Source organism: Capricornis sumatraensis, chromosome 9 (assembly GCF_032405125.1).
Source record: "Capricornis sumatraensis isolate serow.1 chromosome 9, serow.2, whole genome shotgun sequence".
Taxonomy (NCBI): Eukaryota; Metazoa; Chordata; class Mammalia; order Artiodactyla; family Bovidae; genus Capricornis; species Capricornis sumatraensis.
Window position 1 is genome coordinate 58,243,814 of NC_091077.1, and position 16,243 is coordinate 58,260,056.

Consider the following 16,243-nt stretch of genomic DNA (forward strand, 5'->3'; position numbering starts at 1 on the left):
ACATACAAGTGATATCATATGGTATTTGTCTTTCTCTGTCTGACTTACTTTGCTTAGTATGATAATCTCTAGCTCCATCCAGAAAACAATTTTTATAGACATAAAACAACCCAGTATGGTGTTTGGTGAGACCATGTGTCCTGGCTTAGTACTGTCACCCCAAGGGTTTGACTGTGGCTGGAATATAGGGGGTGTAATAAATATTTTAATAAATGTGTTTATTGTGTGCTTAGTCACTCAGTCAAGTCTAACTCTTTCCAGCACCATGTACTGCAGCACACCAGGCTCCTCTATCCATGGGGATTCTCCAGGCAAGAGTACTGGAGTGGATTGCCATGCCCTCCTCCAGGGGATCTTCTCAACCCAGGGATCAAACCCAGGTCTCCCACATTGCAGGCAGATTTTTTACCATCTGAACCACAAGAAAGCCCAAGAATACTGGAGTGGGTAGCCTATCCCTTCTCTAGGAGATCTTCCCGACCCAGGAATCAAACCAGGGCCTCCTGTATTGCAGGTAGATTCTTTACTAGCTGAGCTACCAGGGAAGCCCAGTGTTTTTATTTTCATTTAGCTCTTTATTTAAGAGTCAGGAAGAACATTTGCAGAAGGATTGAACAGCTGTAAAATAATGAACTGTTAGAAGAGATTGAAGGAGGTGGTAAAGAATCATTTTAAAAACAAGTGCATGAACTGTGCTATCTAAATGGGTTCGTCTGTGCTCCTAAGGACAAATGGAATATGTCTAGGGCATTCCCAAGTTCCTTCCCACTCCCAAGTCCATCCTTCCCTGATAGCTCATCTATCAATCACAACCGATGGCAGATTCTCAAAGAGGATGCCAAAGATGCAAATGCCTACACCAGCTGCTTCTGTGTGGTCAGCAGCTCAGGAGAAGCTTCAAGCCAAGCAAGTGGACTGTGATAACCTCCACCAGACACAGCTTCACCCAAGAAGCTTCAGAGCATCTCAGGGAGGCAGAGAGGGGGAAACTGGGGTGGGGAGGAAGCCAATGAGCAGGCCAAGTGGACACTATACAAGACACATGACAAATACAACTACCCTTAGCACAATGTAACCTCATAGACCAATGGTGTTCAGCTCACATCCTTGATATAAACATCCAGTTAATTCCAGGCAGACTTAAGGCTCATGAGGATCTCCATTATTATGAACCATCTCCTACCTTGCAACACATGTACCCACTGCCAGTGGCATGAACACTTTCTGCTTTTGTTTATACCCAGCCAAGAAAGACATTCTCTTGGGGTGGTAAGAGTCTTCCACTGGTTTGACAAAATGTAAGTTCTACAACTAAAATTAAGCTTTCCGACATCCCTAAGATTTCACTCTTACCACATCACCACTGGGCCATTCCAGAGTCACCACAATTCAAAACACACTGTGGAAAAAATGCAGCCTTGCTGGTAATTCCATTCTAGTCCAGATACTGGCCAGTGTGTTCCCATTTCCCTCCCTCACTGATTCACCTCTCAGGGAACTGAGAACCAAGAGCAGGAAGAGTTGCCTCTTTTGGGTGTGTCTATGTAGGCACGTTTCCACCCACTTTTGACAACTGGTATAATACCTAGTCTCAAAGAGAAATGCTTTCCCCCACTTTTCTCCACTGAGCCAATCAAGGTCATATTAATCCTTGAAGGCTTAGCTTCCATCTCCCCTCCTCGGTCAAGTTTCTACTGATAGCCAGGTCTAGTACTGAAGAGTGTGGCTCTGCCCTGCATGTGGGTTCCCCTGGATTCACCATCATGGTTCTGCTAATGCTCACTTTATGATTTAGGCCAAGTAACTTAACCTCACCATGTCTCAATTCCTTCATCTGTAAGACGTAATTTTTTAAAAAAGCCTTCTTTATAGGTCTATTGTATAGATTAAATGTTAATCTGTGTTAAGCCCATAGAACCCTGTAAAGCACATAAAAATTCAATAAATATCAGCTGTCATAAAGTTATAACATTATAGTTATAATGTTCCAATCTCACACAGTCCTCTTGTTCCTCTGGATCTCATCTATTCCACTAATTTAATGCATGATATTGATATTCGCTTCTCCGGTAGCTCAGTGGTAAAGAATCCACCTGCCAATGCTGGAGATGTGGGTTCCATCCCTCAATTGGGAAGATTCCCTGGAGGAGGAAATGGCAAACCACTCCAGTATTCTTGCCTGGGAAATCCCACGGACAGAGGAGCCTGGCGGGCTACAGTCCATGGGGTCATGAAGAGTTGGATATGACTGAGTGACTGGGGACACACAGACACTGATATTATTGGGTAACGTCATATGCTTTGTAGGGACAGACATATCATTTCCCCTAACAGACTGTCAGGTCCCTGGGGGAAGCAAGTTGATTTGGTTTCCAATGACATCCTCCATGGCATGTACAGTACAGGTCCATGGCCTGAGACAGCTGCTTTGCACACAGCAGGCACTCATCAACCCTCACAGGCACACAACTCTGTAAAAACTGAAGGAATTATTTCTGTTTCAAAGTCCTGTGGGTTAAGAAAGTTGCTGAAGACATATCAAATCATAGGATAAGATGAAAATCATGTTTATACACCCTTCTCTCCACCACCAACACACACGTTGGATGGTTAAATTCCTTCCATAATGTCCTTGGCAAGTGGCCTTCCGGTCTATTTTAATAGTGAAGACAAAGAAGATTCAGTTGATATATTCAACTATGGTAGTAGATGCCTGAATCACTGCACAAAGAAGGATTCAGGACCTGTGTTTAAGGGTCAACCACGAAAAGTTCCATGATCAATTAATGAGCTCTGGAATGAAGAAGAAGCATGAGGCACTGAATCTTTTTTTCTAACTCTGAAAATGTCTAAATGAGGGAACACATTTGCTCCAAAGAGAGCAGACTACAGATAATAATTTTTTAGTAAGAAAAAAATATAAAATTAATTGTGGCTTATATCTTGAAGAAAGTATTTTTTACCATCAGTTGACTTGTCTAATAACACCAATTTCCCCACTTCTATTATGAAAATGTATGCAAATCAGCAAAGCTACTAAGTATGAACATCTTCATTCTTGCATTTGTTCATTCATTCAATGAATTAATATGTTGATCTTTAGCAAATTATTTACTCTCTCCGTTCCTCTTTCTTCTCTATCCTCTGAAAAAGAGGGTAATAAGAGTACTTACTTCATAGAATTGCTGGCAGATTAAATGAGATCAGACCTGTAAAACATTTACTCTAATGCCTGGCACACACTATGATATATACTCAATAAAAGGCAGCTCTTACAAAAGTCTCTATGTATCAAGTACTGGGTTAGATGCAGTAGATACATTGAAGAACCCAATACAGTGCTTGCTCTCAAGGGGGCCTAATAGTGTCAGAATTGCTATGATGGATAAAATCATGGAGTATTTTAAAAGCTTATCAAGGGACTTCCCTGGTGATCCAGTGGTTAAGATTTTGCCTTCCAATGCAGGTGGTGTGGGTTTAATCCCTCATTGGGGAGCTAAGATCCACATGCCTGAGAGCCAAAAAACCAAAACATAAAACAGAAGCAATACCATAACAAATTCAATACAGACTTTTAAAAATGCCCCACATTAAAAAAAAAAAAATCTTAAAAAAAAGTCATCAAAGGGAAAACTAGCCTAGATTTAGGGGCTGGTAAGGAATGTCCGCCCACAGAAAGTTTTATCTAAGCCAAGTTTTCAAAGATAAGTAAGTGATCTATAACCAGAATCTTAAAGCTAGCCAATGAAGCTGAATAATATAAAAATAAAACTGTATGAGGCCAGGGATGGCTCATTTGGTGGGCTGGATACACTAGTTCTAAACTATGTCTTATCCGTGTGGGGAAGCAGCCTGCTTTATGTGATGAAAGGCTATGTATAGGTCAAATCCTTTTTAAAAGATCACTATGTAAGGAAGTTGCACATAAAGGTTATCTGGCTATGCTGCTTTCAAGCATCCAATAGCAAACCATTCTGTAAAGTAATTACACATCCCTAAAGTGTCTACTGGGAAACCTGGCCTGACATGTTTGTCCCATCTGTGCACTGCCCAACCAAGTCCTACCTAAGTCAAGGTCCGGTTTAAATGCCGTCTCCACCTCAAAACCTTCGAAGTCCCTCCTAAGTCAAGGTTCAATTTAAATGCTCTCTTCACCTCAAAGCCTTCCTCTGAAAGGATTTCTCCATTCGTGCACTTCTAAATTACTTATTTTTACCTGAATTCTTTTGGTATTTATTATGGGGCTTCCATGGTAGCTCAGATAAAGAATCTGCCAGCATGCAGGAGACCTGGGTTCAATCCCTAGATCAGGAAGACCCCCTAAAGAAGGGAATGGACCTATTATACTAGGCCTTATATTTTTAGGGTACTGTAATTTATGGACTTTTTCAATGATCTTAAGGACAGTGGTCACATCAGCCACTTCTCCACAACACATAGAGCGCCCATCAGTGCAGCTTGCCCAAAGGGGCCTGTAGCATCATTTGGGTGACTGAATTCAGACCTGTCACTTCATCCATGCGACCCAAGTGAACTACGGCTAGTTTAAAATCCAATTTTAAAGGGATTATCCAGACAGAAGGGCTAAATGAAAGATTCATTTTTAAGGAGAAGGAGAAATGAAATACACAGAAGCGCTGGTCTACTAAGCAAAAGAAGCAAGTTGCTTTCTGAGTCTCTAGTGAAGAAAGTTCAAAAGATGAAGCAAAGGGTCCTATATACATACTTTATTAAGCCATCTTCCATGTAAATATCAGCATAAAAGGATTGATCATCGTTGACGATTCTGCCTCCCTTGATCAGAAGACGGTCGCTCTAGAAAAGAAGGAAAACAGGAGTCATTCTTACAGCTAGGATTTCAGAGAAGAGTGGTCTCCCAAGGTTCTCCCAAGTCCTTGTTTCAGAGGTCCTTGTTTCAGCAGGAACCACTGTCTTAAGACGCCTGTGAGTTCAGTGCACTCAGTATTTGAGTGGCTGTGTCTCTTGGGGATCCAATCTTTCTTGTTTAACCATAACTCAAATTATTCTGAGTTTCACTTCTTTCTTCTGCAACCTATCACAGCCACATAGAAACGTAGCTACTCTTTATATTATCCTTTTCCTGAAAGCACTAAATAACACTAAATAGGATAACATTTACCTCGGTGTCTAGCATCACATCTGATGTTCTGTTGGCACTCAACAGTAAGTCGCAAAAATGGAACTTAGGGTCAGGCATACAATGAAATAGCCCTGAAAAGTCTTTATGATAGGGGGATCATGTTATGTTTAAAATTTGGGAGGCTTATATGTGCACACATATGCACACAAATTGTGGAATGTATAACTCAAGGAGGAGAAATTATGCGGGATTATGAACTGAGTACACTCAGTATACTGAGTACACTACACTCAGTATTTCTCACATTCTCTGAAATATATTTCTTTATTGCTTTTCGTATGAGAAAAGTCTTTTAAAAGTCATAACTAAATGAAAGCTGGGTAAGTGATCCAACTGGAAACAAAGCACAGACATTGCGTGGTAATTAACAAAACACAAACATATATTTTATGTCTAAGACAGGAGAGAAACAGATCACTGTCAGCTTTAGAGATCACAGATTCCATTAAATGAATGGAGCTTAGATCACAGCATGAAGGATGGACATAGCTTTGCTGGGTTCATGTGGGAGAAGAGAATTCTTAGGAACCTGGCTGAGGGGAACTGCAGCCTGAAAAACAATGGCGGGCTGTAGTTTGTTACAAATTCAACATACAGAGTTCAGCTACACTCATCCATCCATCCATTCATCCACTCATCGTTCACACATCCACTCACTCAGCAAATAGGTATCTAACCTTTTTTCATTAAATAGGTAGTAAGGATGTGGCAGGGAATGAGCCACACCAGGTCCCTGGCTTGATGGAACTTAAAGCAGAAGTCCGGCAATAAAGTCACCAGAATAAGTAAAACAATGTAAAATTGTGTCAAGCATCACAAATAAAGGGGAATGGGGCTTTTTTTTTGACCACCTTTGCTGTCACCCCTGTCCCCATTTTTTGGGCTTCCCAAGTGGTGCCAGTGGTAAAGAACCCACTTGCCACTGCAGGTTAGACCTAAGAGACACCAGTTGGATCCCTGGGTGGGGAAGATTCCCTGGAGAAGCGAATGGCAACCCACTCCAGTATTCTTGGGGAATCCCATGGATAGAGGAGCCTGGCTGGTCACAGTCCATAGGGTCACACAGAGTCGGACACAACTGAAATGACTTAGCACAGCACGGCACAGGGCGTTTTAAAACAGAGGCTAGGAATGGAGGAGAACTGCAGACAGGGAACTGTGTGTGCAAAGGCCCTGCGGTGGGAGAAAAGTTGTGTTTCTTTGAAAACCTGAAATAGATCAGTGTGGAGGGAACTCAGGGATCAAGGAGGGACCTGATGAGGACAGGAGATGACACTGGTGAGACAGGGCTTTCAAAAGGGATCTAGGCTTTATGGAGGACACCCCACAAACAGGCTGACTTCTGGCTTCCAAAATCAAAGACTATGAACAGGGCCAGAAGATGAGAACTGAAGCTAGGGCTCCACTGGGGATGTAGCCAATTATTGCTGAGTCTCTCCTGCTTCCAAGGTACTGCGTGAGAAGAAGCAATTTCATCATGCTGTACTGTTGGGAGAAGGACTTTTTTTAAAAGATACATATCAATGAGATGTTGAGAAAAAACTGACACATGTGGCAAAGAAAATGAACTAATGAGGTCAAATACAAACTCCCACCACACAGTCTCCAAGCCCCTCCTGAGCTGCCCTCTGTCAGTACGTCCACCCTCGTTTCTATCACGTGTTTTATCAACGTGTGTGTGCGTGTTAGTTGCTCAGTCGTGTCCAACTCTTTGCAGCCCCATGGATTGTAGCCCGCCAGGCTCCGGGATTCTCTAGGCAAGAACACTGGAGTGGGTTGCCATGCCCTCCTCCAGGGGATCTTCCTGACCCAGGGATCATACCCTCATCTCTGGTGTCCCCCGAATTGGCAGGCGGATTCTTTTCCACTAGCTCTGCCTATACGGCGGCAAATCAAAGCATGTGCAGTTCTTGCCACCGAGGGCTCTCTGGCCACTAAGCCTTTGCAAAGCAGTTCTCTCTGCCGTCTCCCATGTTCACCTGCCATTGGCAACCATCCTCTCTTCTGTTAAGCCTCAAAGGGTTTTTTCCCCAGGATGTAATACCTGACTTTCCAGCAAATTTTAGGGGTTCCCACTGCAGCTGAAACAATGATATTATTCCACAAGAATTGGTTTACTGTTTAATGGTCTCCTGGCTACGCCACAAGCTCCTGTGGGCTTAGAACTATGTGTCTTTTGATCTTTTTAGCTCATTTCCTGGGGCCCATCTCTTGTTGTTCACTCACTAAGTCATGTCTGACTCTTTGTGACCCTATCTTAGACAGCTGGGACCCATCTTAGACAGCTGTTAAACGCTGGTCAAATAAATGGATGAAGGATGGGACATAGGAGGAGTCAGAAAATTATGTGAAATGGTCAGAAAATTGGGCTTTTAAGGAAAAACATTTTAATTGAAGGCTATTGTAATCTACTGTTTTAACAGTAACTGCAAAATTATATGAGGCACTCCTACGACTGTGCTTCCCAAAGGAGGGTGCACATTAGAAAAATATAGATTTCCAGGTCCTGCTCTAGGTCAACAAATCTGTATTTGATAAGCTCTATAAATGGCTCTTAGGCAGCCATCAGCCAGCCCAGTACCAAGTCACACCCCAGACACAGTTTCTGTGTCTGTGAAGGTGACAGAAGCTTCTCCAGCAGGAGTTTCACACTAACAATAATCTTGGTAACTTTAAGAGTTCCCTCTCACAGCTCAGTGCTTTTCTGATATTCTTTATCTTTCTAGCAAGGAGCTGAAATAAGCTGGTTGGGGGAAAGGAGCCAGTTACTGCCTAAACTAAGCCCTGTCATGAAATATGACCATCCTCTCCTGCCTGGGGACATCCAGTCCTGAGCCACTGGGGATCATCACTTCTTTCAGTAAGCATCAAATCTCAACAAGGGGGCAAAAGCTATCCCAGGCACCTTGTACATCAGAGGGGATAGGGAGAGGTGACCCAAGTGGAATTAACATCACTGAGATGGCATCATTCAAAACTGTTCAAATGCTATTGAAATAATTTTGACCTAATCATCAAAAATCTAAATGAGCACAAAATGAAGTGGGGACCTTGCACAGGTTTCAGATATGGGAATAATAAAACCCCTGCTTTATTTAGTATAGTATTATTATTTGTTTTTTATCATGGAGAGCAGAAGTATCAAAACCACAACTCACAGAGCTCAAGCAAATGCTGTTCCTGGGGTCCTCAGCTTGTCCCCCAAACTTTTATTAAAGTGGTTAATGCATGCGTGCATGTGTGCTAAGTCACTTCAGTTGTGTCTGACTCGTTGCGACCCTATGAACTGTACCCCACCAGGCTCCTCTGTCCATGGGATTCTCCAGACAAGAATACTGGAGTGGGTTGCCAGAACCTTCTCCAGGGGATCTTCCTGACCTAGGGATCGAACCTGCTTCTCTTATGTCTCCTGCATTGGCAGGCGGGAGCAAGCCAATGTTTCTCATGCGTTAACACCTATAAGGAATGACGGCCCTTCTTGAGCACATGGGAATAACCTGGAGGGTGTTTGGAACCCAAGATGAAGCTAATTAGAGACTGAAGCACCAAACGCTGTGGCTGCCTCAGGTGCCACACGGCCACCAGGACTCAATGCAGCCCACTCTTATAGCCCAGCCAGGTTCCAGGTGTGCCAGCTGCCAAGCTTGGGCTCTGTGGGGTTCTCCCAGGACTGGGAGAATCAGGCTGACTACCTAACCAGGTTTGTGATCTTGAGTTAGCACTTAACCTCTCAGCACCCCAGTTGTATTAGCTCACAGTGGTAATATTAATAACACCAGGCTCACCTCACAGCGTGGCTGCCAGCATGCAATAAATGGTATGAAGGGGGAAAAGTGTGTGTGTGTACAAGTATAAATAAAATATCTAACATGCTAACACGTAGTAAATACCTGCAAATACTAGTTCCGTTTATTCTACTCATTATTCACAGTACTTTAAATTTTAATAAAATGCTTTGAATTAAGAAACTTACGGGGGAGGGACTATTGTTCCCATTTTCTAAATGGAAGATCTACCCAGAGAGATAGATGACTTTCTCCAAGTGACAGAGCTGATTAGTTGCAGCTGGAAGCAAATCCAGGTCTTCCATCTCGTGGCTCCTGACTGCTTTCCACCTGAGGCTACTGCACCAATAATCCGTAAACCTTATGCCAAGTGGCTCTTTCTGACAGGCCTGTCCTCTCTGATACTGAATGTGACAGGTCCCGTGCAGGAACACTTTCTTTGTGATAGGAAACTTCAGGAATCAAATCACTTGTAAGCCACTCCTTATAAAATCAGCGCATCAGACCTGTTCCTTATGGCTTAAAGGTGTGTGTGTACAGCAAAGTAAATCAGCCATACATATACATACATCCTCTCTTTTTTTGATTTTATTCCATTCCGGTTACCACAGAGCATTGCATAGAGTTCCCTGTGCTATATAGTAGGTTCTCATTAGTTACCTATATTATGTACTGTGCTTAGTCGCTCAGTCGTGTCTGGCTCTTTGCAACCCCATGGACTGTAGCCTACCAGGCTCCTCTGTCCATGGGATTCTCCGGGCAAGAATACTGGAGTGGGTTGCCATGCCCTTCTCTAGGGGATCTTCCCAACCCGGGATCGAACCCAGGTCTCCTGCACTGCGGGCAGATTCTTTACTGTCTAAACCACCAGAGAAGCCCAAGAATACTGGAATGGGTTAGCCTATCCCTTCTCCAGGGGAACTTCTCAACCCAGGAACTGAACTGTGGGCTCCTGCATTGCAGGCAGATTCTTTGCCAGCTGAGCTACCAGGGAAGCTGTTATCTATATTATACACAGTATCACTAGTGTATATATGTCAATCCCAATCTCCCAATTAATGCATTTCACAGAGACACCTGATTTACTATCCAGGATAGCAGAGGCCCTTGACATTTGCTAAAGTCCAACTTTTTACGATTAGAAAAATCAACTATAAAAAATTAAGAGTTTGTGAGAAAAAAAGGAGAGAAGAGAGACAGAGAGAAAAAAGGAGAAGGAAGGGAGAGAGAAAGACAGTGGTGCAGAGGGAGGAAGGGGGAGAAAGAGATGGAAGGGAGGAGAAAGAAAACCCACAAGCAAATGCTGTTAACAATGGCCATGATTCCAACTAGACTAGAGAATGCAAGGACAGAATCTTGAACTCAAGCTGGCTGGGGATGCTGGCCCCCATTTCAGTATTCCTCACCTAGTATTCAACTTGAAGGACTTAAATTACCACCTCCATCTGAGCTAATATGAATATGTTTCCCAGAGAAACCAGAGCCCTCCATGGATTTCTTCCCAGGCAATAAAGTCAGCCCCGGAACAGTACTTAGGACACATCTGTTCTCTACTCTGCAGACATTCCAGCAGCTCAGAATAAAAACTCTAGTCAGAGGAAGGAGAGAGAAAAAGAGAGGATATAAACTGGAGATGGAATCTTCTACAGTCAAATCTTTTATTACCTGTGTTCAAATCACAAAGCATAGACTCCGACCCTCAGTGGGGACTCAAGATCCTTTTAAGTCCAGATGAAGGCACAGGTGGTTATTTAAAATAAAATCCCATCTGGATAATTAGATTTGACTCCCTAAAAACACTCCCACTCTTAAGAATAAACAGGATGGATAGACTACACAGATGAAATCTTGTTGCTTTTCTTTATAAAGCAGCATCATTTAAAGAAGACAGAGTGAAGGCTTTCTAAGACAGTCCTGGTTGGCTCACTGTGGGATTCAGAAAAAGGTACTGACAAGGCTCCCAGGAGAGCAGCCTTCTCAACCCACCTCTGTTGTTGAATATGCAACCTTGGGTGAGGAGTTTGACTTCTCAAAGAAACACTACCTGTGTTTGGATGCGTGACTTCACCTCTCTAGGCTTTAGTTACCTCATCTGTGAAATGGGAGACAATGACCACTTTCTCTGAGGGTGCTGGTTAGGATGATGGTGAGTCTCTGCTTGGCAAGGTATGGATCTTAGTACATGGGAGTTGCTATCATGGTTATTCTTTCTTCCAATCATAATGGCTGCCGTACAGTGCCCCGCTCACAAACACTCTAGAAGAACTAAACCAACACTCTGTTCATCAAAACCTAACAGGCCTTTCCATAAAGGGAATTCCAGAGACGCCAGTCCCCAGCCAACCCCCAGCAACTGTTCTCAGCTCCTGCCACCAGCAGCCAAGGTCAGCCAAAACGTCTCTGTTTACACCCACCCGCAAAGGGCAGGTTCCCACGGCCCCTCCAGGTCATTCTTCCTTTGGAAATAAGGCTCCGTGAGCAGATAACAATCTTCATGCCCTCCTCCTTCAAGAATGCAGAGTGGGTGGCGAGGTCTGAAACCTGCCCCCAAACTCACTCTCCGTGCCCAGTGCATGGATCAGTTTCCAGGCCCCTCAGTGACAAACATGCCATGGAGACAGAGAGACAGAGTGAGGCCAGGGAGAAAAGAAGACTTCCTGGAGGGCAATGCAGCCTCTTGGCTGAGTCTTTACTGAAGCTGGGGGCAGTTATACAGGGCTGGCTCTTCCAAAACTCTGAACTGCTACAGGTGAATCTCAAGAACATTCCTCCAGGACATCACTGGTGGTCCAGTGGTTAAGACTCTGCGATTCCAGAGCAGGGGACATGGGTTCAATCCCAGGTCAGGGAACCAAGATCCCACATGCCACATGGCATTGCCAAAAAAAAAAAAGAAAAAGAAATACCTCCTTTCTCTCATCACCCAAATATACTTATGACCAAGTGTGCACCATGGAAGCTGAGAGGGGGCATCCCCTTCAGAACACAGCCCAGTACACATAATGCATAATGAACAGCAAGCACTGTTTTCACTTTCTTTAAAGCGTTCAGTTTGGCCCTGGAGGGCCAACCATAAGGTGGAGGAAGCAGCGGCCAAGGGCAGGGTTAACCGGGGCAGGGTGGCGGCCCCGTCTTCTGAACCGGAACATCAAAGCCAGCTGTGAGCACTACTCCCCCTACAAGGCCACGTTCGCCATTTTGAAGACACGGTTATCAAAGGGCCAGACAAGTGATGGGGCTGCCTGGCTCAGACTGGAGGGCGGAATGAACTGTGGATGGCATCTTAATCCCAGCCCCCGATAACGCTCTCCCAATCTTGAACAGGGTCCCAGACACGGATAAGCACGAGTGGAAAACCTGGCCAGGAACCAGAGGACGACAAGGGGAGGGATGACCCAGCGATGAACAGAAGGAGCCACAAAGTCATCCTACCCTCAAGCAGGAAGGTCAGCTGGGCTTGTGAAGCCCAAACCTCAGTTGCCACTGTGTATTTTCAAGACACTGGACAGATCCTGGTACAAACTGTACTGTTATTTACTTAATATTATCCTGAAATAAATGTATTTTAAAAGTAAACACTGTCTCACTCCCATAAATTCTAAGCTAGTATCACTTACCAAAAATAGTAAACCTAGGAATGAACACAATAAAAACCTCATGAAATTTTGGCTACATTCTGCCGTCCTCAAAAGGATTTTGAAGGATGAGCTTCAGATCTGTGACCTCTGTTAAAAGGTAGATTACCCAGAGTTGGGGTGGCAGGGAGGGTGTTCAAGACAAATCAGCTCTACCTGAAGACTTTTCCCTTCATCTGCTCAGAAGGTTGGGAAAAGAATTAGAAAGGAGACAAAATTTCTCTCTATGTGGTTCAATGTTATTGAATGCCCTCTTTCAGAATCACCTAAAATGACGTAATATAACTGCAGGACTACCATCCCTGCTCTTGAAACAACGAGCTACATGGGTCACCATGGGTTGGTTTGTCAGAAGTAAGAGCAGTGCCTGAAGCAGAGTCACAGGGATGTCCCAGATCTTGGGCAGCAGAGCAGAGGGAGGAGGGTACTGGGGATTAGGGAGGCTCACTGGGTCAAAAGGTTAGGGAGGAGGAGGGAGAGGGGCAGGGTAGAGTAAATCTGAAGTGAGGAGAAGCGTACCTCATCAGAAAATAGGATGTGCCAAGTCTGGGCACAAGCTGGTCCATCCTCAGCTGGGCTTAGGGGAGAGGAAAACAGAAAGGCTGCCGTATGGATGGAAACCAGCCCTAATAGCAGTTCTCGGAGCCATCCAGAACTGCATCAGTGACCAAGTGAGTCTGGAAGCCAAAGCTGTGTTGGCATCTCTGCTACTGACTCACTGTGTGATTTTAGGCAAGTGACTCAATGGATGCATCTCTGGGCCTCAGCATCTCTGGATAAGTGAAAGGTCCATTTGTATATTTGTAAAATACAGGTAACTGCCTACCTCCCAAGGCTACTGTGAGAATTAAATATGATGATGTAGTGTTGGGCACTTATAGAAAAGGCTCCATGAGTGGCAGGCATTACAAATATTTCTACTAATTTCTCTATTGTGCTACCACCTCTATTTTATTGCTCTGATTATGGACATGTCCAATTAAAGGCAAATCTAAATTGCAGTACAAATGTAAGGTTGCTACTACTATTAGATATAAAGCACCTGAGAAACACATTGCGCTGCTCAGGACAGAGATTGACAAAAAGTCAATAGTTTAGAGACTTAATTCCTGGCCAAGTTTGGTCTGGATTTATATGAGAGTTTTGTGTTTTGTTTGCTATGTGGGTTTTTTCCTGTTTGTTTCATTTGTGCGGCATTGTTCTTTGAGGCCTCAAATCCACGAGCTATGGAGGAAAGCTCCATATCCATATTGAGACTAGAAAACCGGGGTCCAGCTACGTTCAAACAGCAGACTGTGTCCCCTCGGCCAACAGCCTGTGCGAGAGCCAAATGCCTCGTTCATCAGGAAGGAGGGCCTGAAATTTCAACCAGGCCTTGATTCTAGGGATAAGCAGTTTTAATAATTCATTCTTGAAATGTACACTTGTGTGACTACTGGGTGTGAAGATGTTGCATTAGATGTGCGGAAGGGCAATTCTGATCAGGGCGGGTGAAGTGTAATTTGTAACCAGCATTTACTGAAAAGTTCCAACATGCCAGAAACTCTTACAAGCTTTATGTACATTTTGTTCACTTACTCCTCCATGAAATGAATTATCTGCTCTTCTCCCCACTGAGTTGAACACACGGCATCCTGGGGCGGGGGAGGAATGGCGCAGGGTCTGGTGTCACAGAACCAGTCACCGTGAGCACCAAATATATCAATGCAAGAAACGCATTTCAGGGAGGAAACTGTAGAAATGGGTGGCGTCCTTGATACTTCATATCAAAGCGATGCAAACAACGACTGGCTCTGGGTTTCACCTTTATCCCATGGGTCCTGGGGAGCTCAGGAAGGAGTTTGAGAAAACGAGTGAAATACAACCCCAGAGTTTGAAAGAAAATCTGACCGAATGAACATGCCGGAGATAAAGGAAGGAACTAGTTAGAAAGTAATAGCAAATGACAACGGGGAAGAAAAGGAAGATCTTTATTGCTCAGGATGCCAGGACAGAGATGGAAGACTCAGAGTGGATTATTACAGAGCGTTTAACAAAGGGATTATTTAACAAAGCATGGGCAGGCTTTAGGGAGATTAAATGGATGGGCAGCCCCCAGGGCCCACCAACCGCAGGGAGTCACACCATCCCCAGGCCCAATGAGGCCAGAGGAGTGATCACCGGAGTCAAAGTGGGGGCAGATATACGGAGAGGGCGCTGCCAGGAGATGTGACCTGCAGCAGGGGCACACCGCCACTCCACAGTAACCAAGCAGCATGGAGTCAGGGCGAAATACCCTGACTTCACTGTCCACCCTCCCTCAACACCGAGTGGCACCACGTGAACTAAATCCAACCTGGAGCCCAAGGGCAAAGGACCTACTGGTGCAGCCCAGACAGGTCCAGGGCATGGAGCAAGACAGAAAATCCCGGAGAGGCAGCTGGAGAGGCAGACAGAAAACATCCAGTCCAGCCCCTGAATAGCCAACCATGGGACACGATTTAATAAACTGAACACAGTCACACTGTGGATTATGACGCAGATACTTTTTAACAGGTTAAATTTAATCCTGAACTGAAGCAATATCTAACATAAGTACATTTCAATTGTGTGAAATACGATACTGTTCTTGCAAAAGCAAACAAATATACTACATGTAAATATGTTTATTATGTTTCTATGTGAGCAGCAGAAAGGTCTGGAGGGATGCACATCAAATCTTCGACATTAGGAATCAAGAGACAGGGAGTCAAAGGGCGAAGGTAGAGAAAAGTTTTTTCTCTCTTTTTCCTCTATTTATACATTATTTCACTAGTTGCACAATACATATGTCATTTTATAACTTTCAAAAGTGATTTAATACAGAAAATTATACAAAAGAAAAGAGAACAAGGAGTTTGCTGTGCTCCAGGTGACAGGAAGAGCATCGTTCAGAACACATATGGTACACTTCGGAGAAAAGCTGGAATCTGCTTAGCAAGGAAGGGTAATAGAAAGTGATGCGCCACTATTTACAGCAGCCAGGAAGCAACCTAAATGCCCACTGACAGATGAATGGATAAAGAAGATGTGGTACGTATATATACAACGGAACAACATTCAGTTATCAAAAAGAATGAAATAATGCCATTTGCAACATCATGGATGGACCTAGAGACTGTCATACTAACTGAAGTAAAGGCAGAGAAAGACAAATACCATATGATATCACTCATATGTGGAATCTAAAAAAATGACATAAATGAACTTATTTACAAAACAGACACATACTCACAGACATAGAGAACAAGCTCATTGTTACGAAAGGAGAAAGGGGTGGGGGACAGATGGGAGTTTGGGATTAGCAGATACAACTACTGTATATACAATAGATAAACAACAAGGTCTTAATGGACAACACAGGGAACTATACTCAATATCTTGTAATAAACTATAATGGAAAATAATCTGAAAAATAATATGTGTGTGTGTGTGTGTGTGTGTGTGTATGCGGGTGTGTCTGAATCACTTTACTGATACCTACAACTAACACAACATTGTAAATTTACTACATTTTGATAGACAGACAGATAAGCAAATAGGAAGTGATGTGCCAAAGGTGAAGGACCCGTCAAGGCAAGTTCGTCAGAAAGAACCAATTAATAAAAATGGAGAACTGAAAGGAGAGTCATGAAGTTGGGGTG

The 16,243-nt window shown here is 43.8% G+C and overlaps 1 protein-coding gene across 1 annotated transcript in view; it reads right to left on the reverse strand.

The window, feature by feature from the left end:
* DPYSL3 (dihydropyrimidinase like 3) overlaps positions 1-16,243 on the reverse strand; it is a 111,454-nt gene that overhangs the window by 31,524 nt on the left and 63,687 nt on the right. The window contains exon 2 of the mRNA XM_068980010.1: positions 4,727-4,815. Coding sequence (XP_068836111.1) covers positions 4,727-4,815 — 89 coding nt within the window. The remainder of the gene's footprint in view (positions 1-4,726; positions 4,816-16,243) is intronic.